Raw genomic sequence first — 14,202 nt, 5'->3', positions numbered from 1 at the left:
CATACATGTACCAGCACTTAGCATACTTAGGTAAGTTCTCTGACCAGTTGTCTCGGGAAATGACATTTTGAGAGGCAGCAGAGGCAGATTAAGACAAGGGCACTTGTGAGACTATTACATGTACGAGTATTAGGAATAACATGATTTCCTATACATAGATCCAGTAGCTTAAAAAGTTTGAGACCCATTCCAATGCGGTTTGCATTTCTTTTTTCACTGGAAAGGGATGAAGGTGGACATTTTCAGTTATAGAGATACCGGTAACAGACCATTTTCCACGGCCATGACTCCACAGGACCCCTGACGTTGTGAGGATAGCAAAATGGATGTTATATATACAGGGTTTTTGCTCAGATAATATTCGATATTTGGGTCAAACCACAAATAAATCTGTTTGCAACTCTGGTATCAGCCTGTCAATTCAGTTCTATCTCAGAGGAATGTTTATAGCTCGACCTGTCAGTTGATCAGTGTGTTCAGCTAGTATACTGATATAGATTGGCCTTGCCTGTCTGATTGGTGATATGCAAGAAAGAGAAGGGACTTTTCAGGTGGCAGGGAACATCATTATGCTAACTGTAAACCAATTCCCCAAAATACTGCAGAAAGTTCAGTCATCGAACTTCATAATGAATACTGATACCCCCCCCCCCTTTTGATGAGGCGGCACCGTGAGCCATGGTTCCCATTAACAGAATAATAGATTACCAAAGCTATATACATGCATGCTACACAACTTAAAAAGCCAGCAAGGAGCAGACTTCTACATGCAAATTAATACATAAATTTGTTATACATTTAAAAATTGTTTCCTATATAATTCTATACTTTAAAAAGTCTAACATTTCCAACGTTTTACTGAGCGGTCATAAAAAAATCGATGTTTGACCGCAGAGCGAGATATTGGACCTGTCGATGAGATGTTGGACCGCTTACGTCACATTGTGGGCGGGATCAGCTGTATCTTATTTGCATTCGTTGGAGTTCGATAGAACTTTACGGAATTGATCAAGTTTAAACCGCAGTGAAGGTAAACAAAATTTACATCATGTTATGTCAAAATAAAAAGTACAAGGTATAACAAAACATTTATTGACTCTGTTCTCGGGCAAAATGCGTTTTGTCGACCTCTCGAAACAAACTGTGTTTGCAGTTTGGTTCTTGGGTCCGATAAAACGCATGTTGCCCTCGAACCCAGTCAATAAATGTATAATGTTAAAGATAACAGCATGAAATATTTTTTTTATATTCAGCATGAATATCATCAAACAGTACATTAAGGAAGGGTTTCCTAGATCAATGTCTAAAAGAGCAGCATTTTGTACACGAAATACATTCAAACGGTTCTTTCCGATTTAGGGTTTTAGCAGCCTGGGCACGATTTCTCTATCTCATTGTCCATAGGTCTTGATGAGATATGCCATTGATTCAAGAGCTTGACACACATTCAAGATATAGTCAACAAAATATCAGTTACATCTGGTAGTACATATAATATGAAGAGCAGCAATTACAGATTTGTATCCTGTAATAGTTCTAGCTTGTAAATTCTTAACTGTAAAAATAGAATCAAGAAAGTCAAATATCGGAGGTTCAGATACTTGCATTAGCTAGAGACTAGCAATATAATTATTTTTGGACCCAATCAAATAAAGTTTTCTGTTATTTTCAGTTTTCTTTTGAAATAAATTCAATATTGAGTATAAAGATGCCTTTAAAATCATTACATAATTTGGTAGTTTTGAATCAGGATGAATCTCAAAGATCACCAAGCAATGGGATATTATTAACTATGAAACATACCCCTTTGGAATGAATTCACATTGTTTCTGATGATCAAACGTATGCTGTAATCTTGGCTGAAGGTCATAATGCAAAGGCAATGTCTCTGGGCAACGAGACGTATTTATGATATAAATTTTGTCGTCAGTAAATTTGAACCACCGATTAAAATTCATTTAAAATCTCTTACATGTTGTTAACCATTGCATTAGTTTGTTTTTGAAATATCAAAACATGTAGACTGCTATTTTGATCATTTAAGGTTTTTTAAAGTATAATTTGTACAAAATACGAAAGAATTGCTAAATAAAGGATGACTGCACTTAAGGACATGCGAAATTTGCGACAAAATAAACTTTCAAAACAAGCATTTTCCTTTTCATTGCAAGAATGGTCAACATCCAATCTACAACTTTATGTAATTACGTTTAATAAAAGTGTGTATTTACGAAGTTTGAATCTGTTTTCAAAGGCAGGGGTCATCACAATTTCTTGAATCTCCGTACGATAATGAGGACGCCCACTTTTTTACTGACTTTATACATAGTCAGCGCATGTTTGTCTATTGTTCTTCGTTTCACAGTAGTTGTATATTTGCATAAATAATAATGTGTCAAAAGGAGATTAATAGACAAACATGCGCTCATGGTTAAAAAGAGAAAAAACTGCCTCTTCTTACACTCGCTCTCTGTGTTGTAACCAAGGATTGTGACATGTTGAATATTATAATTCACCACGTGATGTCCTACCTCGGGTAACTTTGTGAATACCAAATTCCGTCACGTGACTTGTAAGGTAGCATGTTTTGTGCTAACTGGAACATTGTGTTCGAACACGTTAAGTCATCTGGCATTGATATACAATTATACATTGACGTGCTCATATTGTTAGTTTCGTTTTGAAACCTTTGTCAGAAGTGTATTTGTGCCATTCAGAATGGAGAGGGAGATTGGAAAGAGTGATTATGTTCTTTTTTTCCAAACATGTCATTGTTATTTATCAAGTCTAATTTAAGACCCATATTTACAATGTTAGCTCCACCTCTCATGCATATCTAATGTTCAATCAAGGGCAGTTAACTGTAAATTCACTATATTTGGAAAACACTAAGGACAAAAACATTGAATCATTTCATTGTATCACAGTCTAAAATCATTTTAAGATTTAAATTTGGTTTCAAATTGACAGGATTCTTTCATAAACATACAAAAGTGAAATAAAGTTTAGATATAAAAGCAACAGAAGCAACCGAAAAAGACCCAAAAACAGGCGTTAAGTGCAGTCATCCTTTTCAATCGAACTTCAGATATATTACAAATACTGTGATTTTATTTTTGATAGTAAACAAATAGAATGTGTGTCTTCTTATAGGTATTTAGGAATCTATTTTAATGCAGCTGGAAATTTTTCCAGTGCTCTTGATAATTTGTACAAAAAGGCAATGAAAGCATATTTTAAATTACAGAAAGATTTGTTATCACTGCAACCAAGCATTAGAACATCTCCTCATGTTTTTGATACAATCATTACACAAATAAATGGTACATTATGAGAAACGGTCAGAAACTTACAAAAGGGAAAACTTGAAACTTATATAAAATTCAAAAATATTTTGGTTTTTGAAAATTACCTAGCACTGTTATCACCTGAACAACGCAAAGTACTTACAAGGTTGCGGACATCAGCACATAATTTATACCAGTAGAACGAGGCCGTTACTTGGTGATTCCTAGAGAACTTAGAACTTGTACAAATTGTTCTTACCAAGTTGGAGATGAAATTAATTTACACTTCGAATATTCAAAATATAATGAACTTAGACAAAACATGTATGAAAGTATACAACATTGTAAAAGAAATTACTTCTTGATATCATGAACAAATTAATATGGATATTGAATTGTGAAGTTACTGATGTTTTTAAATCCCTTTATGAATTGACCAAGGGAGCAATAAAGTGTGTCTTTACATGTATATGGAATTTGAAAAATTGCATACTTTCGACACTCAATAAATGTTAGTTTGGTTATAACAAATGCAAACATGGTGACTTATAAAGTACCAATGCACTGTCCCGTGGTATCTTTGGCAATTTAGTGGAATATTTTTTATACAGTTTTTTTTATACAGTATATATTTGTGTATATGTACATCTCTGGCTTTTTTGCATTATTGTACACGGTGGTACTTGTTTAGGCCTATACTTTACAATGTTTATTTTAATTTTACATGTTAGCAATTATCTCAACTTATAAGCATTGTGTAAATTGATTAAGTACATATTAAAATAGTGCTGAATACTCCTAAATTATCACATTTGTAAATTCTTATTATTATTGTACTTGAATGTTCTGTTTAATAATCATGTATGTTATATGCTCTAAAGGGACCTGATATGGAATAATAAATATATTCTATTCTATACTAGTATTAGAACAAAGCAAGATATTATCATGAGACGTAGATCTCATTCAAGAAGGTCAAGAATTTCTCCAAAAGCTCTATAAGCTGATAAGAAATAGCTATGGCAAACCGTAGATGAAATGCTTTTCTAGAGATCTGTGTACAATATAAGCATGAAATCATGTGACTGCAACAAGCCATGAGATTAACGAAGGAAGAATAAGCAAAGGCAATCCCATCTAATCCTATCGCGTTTTGACATGATTACATTTGTCCATTTTGTGGTGTTAAACTCGCCGTTTACTCTGGTTGCATTGACAATCTTCTCACAGCCCCTTCAAGAAGACAATGCATAAGTCGACTTTGTATTTAAGATCTGCATAATTTGAACATGAACTTCAATCTTTTCAAACTGTTCATATGTATACGTGTATTTATTTGATAATTACCATATCCCAGAAAACCTAAGTAAATGCTTGAAATATGAATGACATCTTTTTTTTAAGTAACAGTAGATAGAGATCTCTTGATGTATACATATTAAGTAAACCAACCCATGGCATTCCCAGGAAAAGTTCTTTGAGTTTCTTGGGTCATCATTGGCTGGTCGATAGCCCTACAATATAGATGTATATTTAGTGTCTTCTTCTTTCAAGAGACACGTGTATCAACAAGACCAATTTTGCTGTTTGCATTCACTGAGTGTTTTATGATACAGCGTTTGCAATTTGTATTATCCAGTGAGATGAAGAACTTTAAGAACAGGAAAGCATGTTTGTGACGGTACATTTTGTCACCCTGTACATGTTGTCGGTGTTGACAATATGTACCTATCTTCACCGTACATATTGTCGTCCTTTACATACTGACACCGGCCACAATATGTGTTGAGATGAGCCTGTTTTTCTCCCTGCTAAAAAGTGCCAAAGTGTACCAAGTACATTTTGGCATATATTGTGTTTGGTGACGATGTATGCTGCGAATTTGCATGTCTTGTCTCCAAAGGTGTTGTTCGAAGAATGTTGTACTGGGGTTGGAGAGGAAGAGAGAGAGAGAGGGTTTTGGGGAATTATTATTAATGAATTTATATTAAGAACCCTCTACACACTACACACTAAAGAGCCCTGATTCTTGGTATTTTACTTAGTTAGAGTAATCTGCCCTTAGATCTAAAATGAAGTAAATTGAAATATACGGTTTATTAATCAATTTCTTATCATTTGAAGCATTCTTAACATTTTGATTGGCTAAGATAATTTTAACTTTTTTCCTGGAGGAGGGGGGGGGGGCAGGCACCCTATGTTGAAAATTAACAAATATTAAAGCTTAATATTTACACCTTTATACAATATAATTTTCTCTATGTTCGTATAATATTTTCATTTCGTGTAGAGAGGGTCCTTAATCATGTTAATCGCACCATTCTCCCTCTTCACAGTGCAGCTTGTATATATTTTAACTATCACATTTCATGCAGCTGCTTATTTAGAGTTATAAATGACAACTATGTATTAAAAACTTATTTTTATGTTAGTGTTTGTTTGTTTGTTTATTGTTTAACGTCCCTCTCGAGAATTTTTCACTCATATGGAGACGCCACCACTTGTCGGTGGAGAGCTGCAAATTTTGACCTATGCTCGGCACTCATGGCCATTGAGCAGTGAGGGCTCTTTTTCGCGCCAGCACCTACTACGACACGGGACCTCGGTTTATACGGTCTCATCCGAAGGACCGGTCTCCACGTCCCACGGTGGGATTCGAACCCGCGACGTAAGGATCAACTCCTTACTCCGCAACTCTAGAGCGAACGCTCTAACCACTGCGCCAAATGTTGCGGGCGATTCTGTTACATGCAATCTAATGAAAACTGAAGGTATAATTTTCAATTCGAATAGCATTATTTCAATGTAAACTCATGCATATGTATTTCTCGAACGGCGACAATACATCTAGATTGACAATACTAAATATGTGCAGTGCGGATAGGTGCTAGCAATGTATATGTACAATACGACAATACATACGTTTCAGGTACCTTTAATATTAAAAAAAAAGGTTTTATAAAGTATTCTCACCGTCTTTTTTTCATTTCATTAAAGTATCTCTTTTTTTTTCTTGGTATCATACCCAATATTAGTATAAATGTGTATGAAGAAATTGTGTCCTCAGACGACCACTTTTATTCCTCTACAGCCCACCATAGACCCTGTCTTATAATGAGATCTGCGTTTTGTCCAAATTCACACGAAGTGTAGAATCTCAGCCAGGCGTCCACTATGAAGGTATAGTATGACACAGGTCAAACTATAAGACATGAACAATATGAATTTTCAAAATAAATAAATAATTTCATTTCTCCAAATGTTGCAACATGACATTAAAATAATTTATATGGATAGTTTGAACAAACCAAAAAACGTTATCCGGGATTATGTGATTCATTTCCCGACTTTAGGGTACTGTGTTTGTGATCTGTGGTCTTCTATTGACGGAAGCTTTTGCAGCAACTCTCCTAAATGGAACCCCCGTGACCAAAAACAGAGCCACATTTTTCCGTCAGGTATCGATGACCCGCATCCCGTCCCAGGCAACAAAGGTGGGCGTTGACCTTTGCCCTACGTGCATCAACTTCACCAGTCAAACCATAGACATACTTCTAAACATCATTCTTCGTAAGTCATAAACAATATGTACGTAATAGGAAAAAAAAAACATGAACATTTTCTCCAAGTTATATTTTTTCTTTATACACTAAAATTATAATGTGGAATTACTTTTTTTAATTTTACAAAATCGTCACCATACATGTACGTGTCAAGCGACATAAAGGAAATAAAAAAAAAGATCAGGAAATAATAGGCTACCATATATAGGAATTGGACAATTAAGAATTGAGTATCGTGATACTGATCTCTTTTTGAATAAAAGCAAAGTGTAAATATATAAATCTATCAAGTCCTTTGAGTGAAATTCTTTTTAGTTGTACATGCAAGCAATATAACTTCTGATTCACAATTCAAAAATTCAACAAATTTTGAGATTTTCGTCATTTATCATCATTATTCTTAGGGCTTTCTCGCAATACTTGTAGAAAGCGGTGTTGTTGGCACATGTGGGGCTCTTTGCAACGCACTTGCGCAGAAAACAGGAAGTCAAGCCCTTGGTGCCGTCTGTAATATTTTGTGCGATATTGTTGGAGTAGAGGAATTCGTCAAGCTGGTCGAGAAGTATAAATCCTTTTTTAAAGATAGAAAATTATGTGTATCAGCTTTTTTAAAAAAAGAAACTAATACTAATTTGCCAGGTAATAAAAATATAAAGTGAATCCGGCCCATCTAGTGATGTGCATTTTGATATGGATTATTGTCGACCGATCAGTATGATATTGGTGGAGAGTTATGGAGCTAGTACAAGGGCTAGAGCTTTATGAGCTTTATGAGACCTGACACATTCAAAGCTTAATCCTTTTTATATTGTTAAGCTAAGAATTCAGCTACGAGACAAACTGCTGATAGATGTTTTTTTTCCTCGATACTTTTCAGAGCAGATCTTGACCCAATCTACTTCTGTGAGTTACTAAAAGCTTGTCCTATCAAGGATGATGGTGACGCTAAAATCACATCAATGACTATAACACCAACATCGGGACCACAGGGTAATCAAGAATTACCATTCAAACACTTCCTTTAAATTGCTACCAAATACTTGATATACTAACAAATTATCAATTTCCATCATACTTCAAGGTGTTTTCGAAATTGATCTTGAGTACGAGTCTAAAAATGGCACAGGAACCGGTGAAATCATCTTGGAATGCAAAACTGTTGACGGAATCCCAGTTGGTAAGTACATGTACCTCATTTGATAAGAAATTAAGATTTTAGGAACAAAGTTCATTACGACTGCAAAAATAATCCTACAATAAAATACTATCGATTTTTTTTTCTCTAACATATAATTGCAATATATACGAGAGTACTTATACTCAGCGATTTTTTATTTTAATTGGTGAATCTGTAATTTCCGTACAAATCGTTGTCAATATGTGGTCGAAATACTTCCGAGTCGGCGTAAAACAATAATTCAATTACAATCAATCTATACATCGCCCAAACTATGCTGCAGTATTCCCGCCAAAAAAGCGATGATTGATTTCATTTCTTTTTACACAAAATGTCTTCCTACTTCAGAGGGAGGATTCATCGCCGAGGAACAGCCTGCAGGGCAGTACTCACAAAAGTTCAACCTAAAGGCTGAACCAGATCCGCAGTGTGACCCTACACAACAACCATGCGAACAGTGGCTGCCAGGAAACTACACAGTTAAAATATGTAAGGGAGTATAAAAATTAAATTTAATTGATCAGAAATAGAAAGAAGTGTAAAGGTTTACTGTGTAGACCGTTGCTTGATAATTTAATCTTCTTTTATAAAGTCAACCAACTGATATGTTATCGTTTATTCAGTATTCCATATACATTTATCATTTTCTCATGGTACAAACTTGCAGATAAGGCATACTGATGATAATAGTAAATGTCACCAGTTAATCGTAATACTCTCTGTGAGTAATTTTTATGCCTACAATTTTAATTTGTTGTATTTTAATTTGACATGTCTTTAATTTCACCTACATGTATACGATTCTCTCTTCAGTTATCTGCAATGGAGAGTGTGGAAGTAATCATCCCCACAGTGAGATTTACGACTCATCTGACGTCACATTCACCATAACGGAATAATCATCTATGAGCTACGTCATTTAAGCAAACCTCATTATCAAACTAATCATACACAATATTTCCCATAAAATGTTAGTGAAAATTTACATTTCAAAAAATAAAAGGCAAAAATAAAGAAAAAATCCGCCGTTGTCTAAATTCGATCAATTTATGAAAAAAAAGGTGGGGTTTTTAAAATTTGCTGAGAAACAGACAATAATAACCAACTGTCAAAACTGAATTGAGCTCATTTATAATACATGTATATGTATATAGCAGTATTCATATTTGAAGACTAAGCTATGAATTAAGAACCTGAGATCTAAACCAAGATACTGAAATGATTCTTTCTGTGACCCTGTTCGCCACAAATCGAAACAGAGCACTGTGCTTAAACACGAGAACTACACTTCTCAAAAACAGAACTCTGCATTTGTCAAGAATGGTGAGTTTAAAATCCCTTGGTTCATCGTCAATGTCCAAGTAAAATGCCATAAGTGACTTGGCTGATTGTATGGGAATGAATGTCAGGAGCGTTAATCCATCTGCAAAGGTCTGTGCCATGTTCTCAGAATTTTCTGAAGTTGCTGAAAGTGCAGGATATACCACGGCTTCTGCCAGTTCTTTGCATATAGCTCTTGCATTTTCTAACCCATTAATGCAAATATTATTCTCATCACGAATTCCCAAAAAATATCCCATCCATCTCCAGAAGTAAACATAATCATCCAAATCAGTTTTTGTGCATTCAAGACCTAATTTGTCTGAAAGCAAGATGGCGTAATGTATAAATGCATGCTGCACAAGGCTCATGTCGTACTGAGTGAAGCATTGTGTGTCTTCATTATGCTCTTTCATTTGATTTCGTACATTTAAATGCCTATTGTATACCATTTTAATGGATTTCCTAGCAGCAGAGTTCGGGTCCCAAACATCATAATGCCATAATGTCACGTGACGTATGGTTGTCAAATAACGCTGTAAAATGGCTTCTGGTGAGTTTGACCTCTTCGTGAACATTAATGGTTCCAGAAGGTTTGGAATGCTAAATCCTATCACAAGAGTACACGACAATCCCAAAACGTTCATGGAAAGATTATCACGAAAAAACTTTCGTCCATTGTTGAATCTCTTAGCATTTATGTCCTCGTGTACTTGCAATAGAGTACCAGATTCCGGAAAAGGTTGAAGGGAATATGAACTCCCTTCATGTAGAATTTTCAAGTAATATTTGGTCTGTATATCCATTAGCATATCAATCGAGACAGTCGTATAATAAGAGTCCTAGGAGAAGGAAATAATTCAGGACTTGAGTGAGCTACAAAACTGGCAAGAGGTTCCTAATGTCAGTCTTCAGGATGTTTACAATTTAAACAAAGCTACAGGGATACTAAGATGACAGTTTATTACTTAGGGTTGTCAAACCCGTCATAATCTAGTAACCGGTTACTAGTACCTGGTTCGTTTTCCGGTCCAGTGTCTGCACTATCCGGTAAAGAGATGTACCAAGTATCTAAATGATTTTCCTTAGGATAGTTTTCTAAATAAAAGTGATGTCAAGCATGCCTTCATGCCTTCTACGGATCCTCACGTGAAATAACTTAATTTTTAAAAGATGTTTGAAGTCCTACATAGGTTATTTGAAAAGAAGATTGATTTATTATTAACGTGTCGAAAAACTGAATGATCGTGTTAATAAATAATAAAACTTAAATGCCCAAATACAAGATATTATTGAATTCTCGGAGACTTTCCTCACTTTAATATACAAATGTACATGTAGTTTGTTGCACATGATGTACATGTAGCCAATGATATTTGGTACATGGAATGTTATCATTCATTCATTCTTTTAATTATTCATGTTCACTATTAGAATGTCTCTATGCATTATACTCTTTCACTTAATATAAAAATGTACATGTATAGTTGATAAGATTTTGTTACATTGTATATAGTATGTTTTCATTCATTCACTCATTTTAAAAAGCTTCAGTGTATCACATCTTTTGTAAGTGAAGGTATCACTGCGAGGTATGAACTTTTAATCAGTAGAACCTTCCAACACCCCAAAAACCTTTGACTACCCCCCCCCCCTCCCCAACACACACAAGTTACTATGAAGAGTATCTCTCTAAAGAATGTTTTCTGTTTTTAGATTCCCCTTCTTAATTATTAAATCATGGAACAATAAAATTTCAGTGAGACTCTTAACTATGAAAAATATTTTACAAGAAAAAAAAACCCCCAATGTTTTAACAAAGAAATCGATATTGGTGTTTCAGGTTGACCTGTGTACCTCTCTTAACAGCCAAATTAATTCATATTAAAGCTACACGGGGAGTCTTACATAGGTAAAAAAAAACGCATTATAAGGAGAAACTTTCGCAAATAAAAGCCTAATTTTTTAGAACGAAACCGCCGGCCGCGTTACAACGAAAAACTTTTGCGAATAATTTAAAGGCATAATTTTCGCGTTTTAACGCAAAACTCTCTCGATATTCTTTCGCAATATATCGCAAAACTTTCTCCAGTTGTAGCGGTTTTACATATTTCTATTATAATAGCATATCATCTCTCTTTTTTTCTCGATTAGATACTATCAAATTCAACAAAACTGATTTTGAGACGAGTGATAGAAAGATTTAAAAAGACCCTAGATAGGCCATTGCCCCCCCCCCCCCGAAAAAATCTGGAAAGAGTAATGACAAGTTAACCAAACTTATTTATAACTTATATCCCTCCCTTTAAACCAATAAGTGTAACCATCAATATTTGACCCGGAATAAGAGATTTTCTTGAATAAGGTTCCTACTTTACATCTTCTTTCACGGATTCCAACATCAAGGTACTGACATAATCTATTTGCCAAGCGACCTTGGCATTAAAGAGGTGACCTTGATTGAAGATTTTAAAAAAATCTGTATGTCATCTGCAATCTGCAAAAATATATTGGGTACTGTATTTTGAATTTATTCCATTTAAAGGTTCCGATATTAATGGTATTCCTGTGACAAAATTTCAACAACTCATGACCTGAACCTTCAAGACATGACCTTATGTCAATTTTATGACATACCTTAATTGGGCCATAAACAACAAACTGTTTTAAAAACTAGAAGTCAGAAAATGAATTTATTTGGCACAATCAAGGATTCAGTCAGTCTATTGGCCATACTTCTGAAACAGGAACAATATTTTACTAAAATAACGATTATTTTTAAATAAATTATCCGGCAACTGTCTAGGAAGTCAACATCCTTAATTCTTTTTTTACGTGCCATATCCAAAGAAAAACCAATGACAGACTCTGGTGTGTATAGGGTAACATTTGTCAAGAGCGAAAGACCTTCTGTAAAAGCTTTTGCCATCGAGTTGAAGTGGTCTGGTGGGTTAAAAAGTGCGGGGTAAACGATTTCATCTTCAACTTGTTTGCAGATTTGATACGCATCCTCGAATCCATTAATGCAAATGTTGTTCTCGTCCCGGATTCCTGAAAAGAAGCCTATCCATCTCCAAAAGTAAACAAAGTCATCTAGATGAGATCTAGAGCCCCGCAGACCAAGCCTATCTGGATACATAATTATAAATCCAATAAAACCGGCTTGAACTAGGCTCATGTCATACTGAGTAAAATGTCTATTGGTTTTGTTTGCTTTCTTCATACTATCTCTGGCATGAGTGTGCATATCGTAAACTTTCTTTATGGATTTTCTAGCCAAGGATAGTGGGTCCCATATATCACCATAATGCCACAGAGCGACGTGACGTACAGTATCCAAGTAACGGTTGAGTGATTTTTTGGCCGTGTTCGATTTGTTTGTAAAAACTAGTGGTTCTAAGAGGTTAACAACGCTGAAACCTGCTACAAGGGAGCAAAACATTCCAAGAACGCACATAGAAACATTATCCTGAAAAAATTTACGTCCATTATTGAATCTTTGCATGTCTAAATCCACAGGGACTTTTTCAGGATCGGGAAAAATATCGAGGTCTTTCGAACGACCATTACGAAGTTGTTCAAGGCGGTCTAACGACATTTCTCAACCAATCCTGAAAAAAAAATTCAAACATGAAAATCATCACATTTATCTTTCAAGTGTGCAACTGATGAGTTTTAAGTTTGATGTTTATTACACGCATAGAAAATTGGCAGAAGTCGAATAATGAAAACTCCAGTCTTCACAATGGCGCGGCCAGTGCTAGGTGACGGCCATTTGATTCTGAAAGGGGGGGGGGGTAAATAACCTGTCCTAAAAATGTTGAAAATAATCTATCTTCAAATGACACGAAAGTATATAATATGTCCTTGACTGGTGCTCAAAATTCTGACTCAAAAAAAGCCCCCCCCCCCTTCCCCGAATAAAAAAGTTTCAAAATGTTCAACGTTCAAAGTTAAAAAAAAAATACATACAAGTAAAATATCAAAAACATCAAATACCAAGTTCACTTTCTTTATTCAGACGATAATATACATGGAAAGCTAATATGAATTCCTATTGACTAACGCCTAATAACTATGAGGTGCCGTTTCAATATTTTTGAGGTAATTTCTGATATCAATAGAAGATAAATGATATAAATAATTCGAATTCCTGATATAAAAATAATTTTTGATATCAAAAAGTAATGCTTGATATAAAAATAATCAAAATGATATCAGATAATCATTTTAAGATATCAAAAATTCGAGTTCCTGATATAAAAAAAAGATTTACTGATACTGAAAAATCAAATTCTTGATATCACAAAATCGAAATTTCGATATCAAAAAGAATTCTGAATTTTTTATATCAAAAATTTGATTTTGTTGACATAAAAACTCAAATTCTTGATATAATTTCTGATAACAGCAAATACCTCAAAAATATTAAAACGGTGCATCATAAAACTACAACAGAGAGAACGAACGACAACTCTGTAAAGCAGATCTCTAGTTATCTATGTGACCAAGGATCCTAAAAAACGTACCGTTTTAATAATCTATACTCATTTTTCTATGGGGTTTTGCAGACACAAAGAGATGGGGCGTTTCCATTCAGCACACACGTTTACTCTTGACCACAACATTTTGTCACTAGTTTTAAAATAGATGTAACGATGTCATGCTTATGCTTCATCAGACTATCAAGTTCATTTGCTGGTCTAGACTACAAAACAATCACTTACCTGATATACATTAAACAATCGTCATTTACTTCATATTTCAGATTGGGTCCATAAGTAAGCATAAGATAAGTTGGATTTGTTTACATAAGCCTAGATAAAAGCGACTAATGTACGGTCGAGTTATCAAT

General features: G+C 34.6%; 3 protein-coding genes across 3 annotated transcripts; 1 reads left to right on the top strand and 2 right to left on the bottom strand.

Moving 5' to 3' along the window:
• Nucleotides 1-6,461: 6,461 nt before the first annotated feature.
• On the top strand, nucleotides 6,462-9,053 carry LOC133182839 (countin-1-like). Its single transcript, XM_061317683.1, has 7 exons — nucleotides 6,462-6,467; nucleotides 6,641-6,857; nucleotides 7,277-7,412; nucleotides 7,728-7,840; nucleotides 7,932-8,027; nucleotides 8,376-8,516; nucleotides 8,841-9,053. The coding sequence occupies exons 1-7, from the start codon at nucleotides 6,462-6,464 to the stop codon at nucleotides 8,924-8,926; spliced, it is 795 nt and encodes a 264-aa protein (XP_061173667.1). The 3' UTR covers nucleotides 8,927-9,053.
• Nucleotides 9,054-9,205: 152 nt separating this feature from the next.
• Nucleotides 9,206-10,153, bottom strand: LOC133182837 (uncharacterized). The gene has a single exon (XM_061317682.1). It carries the CDS (start codon nucleotides 10,151-10,153, stop codon nucleotides 9,206-9,208), a length of 948 nt encoding a protein of 315 aa, XP_061173666.1.
• A 1,868-nt stretch (nucleotides 10,154-12,021) lies between these two features.
• Nucleotides 12,022-14,163, bottom strand: LOC133183901 (uncharacterized). Its single transcript, XM_061318792.1, has 2 exons — nucleotides 14,075-14,163; nucleotides 12,022-12,958 (listed from the first exon to the last, which is right to left on the bottom strand). The coding sequence occupies exon 2, from the start codon at nucleotides 12,943-12,945 to the stop codon at nucleotides 12,028-12,030; it is 918 nt and encodes a 305-aa protein (XP_061174776.1). The 5' UTR covers nucleotides 12,946-12,958; nucleotides 14,075-14,163; the 3' UTR covers nucleotides 12,022-12,027.
• Nucleotides 14,164-14,202: the final 39 nt, after the last annotated feature.

Source organism: Saccostrea echinata, unplaced genomic scaffold, assembly GCF_033153115.1.
Source record: "Saccostrea echinata isolate AGI-Se365-2 ecotype Australia unplaced genomic scaffold, CSIRO_AGI_Sech_v1 ptg000009l, whole genome shotgun sequence".
Classification (NCBI taxonomy): domain Eukaryota; kingdom Metazoa; phylum Mollusca; class Bivalvia; order Ostreida; family Ostreidae; genus Saccostrea; species Saccostrea echinata.
This window is presented reverse-complemented; position numbering and strand designations above follow the sequence as displayed.

Excerpts from the sequence above, each read along its gene's own strand:
- LOC133182837 (XM_061317682.1), bottom strand. The coding sequence starts at position 10,153 with ATGGATATACAGACCAAATATTACTTGAAAATTCTACATGAAGGGAGT.
- LOC133182839 (XM_061317683.1), top strand. Across the intron at positions 7,413-7,727 it reads TTCGTCAAGCTGGTCGAGAA|AGCAGATCTTGACCCAATCT; the intron begins GTATAAATCCTT and ends GATACTTTTCAG. Across the intron at positions 8,028-8,375 it reads TGTTGACGGAATCCCAGTTG|AGGGAGGATTCATCGCCGAG; the intron begins GTAAGTACATGT and ends TTCCTACTTCAG.
- LOC133183901 (XM_061318792.1), bottom strand. The coding sequence starts at position 12,945 with ATGTCGTTAGACCGCCTTGAACAACTTCGTAATGGTCGTTCGAAAGAC.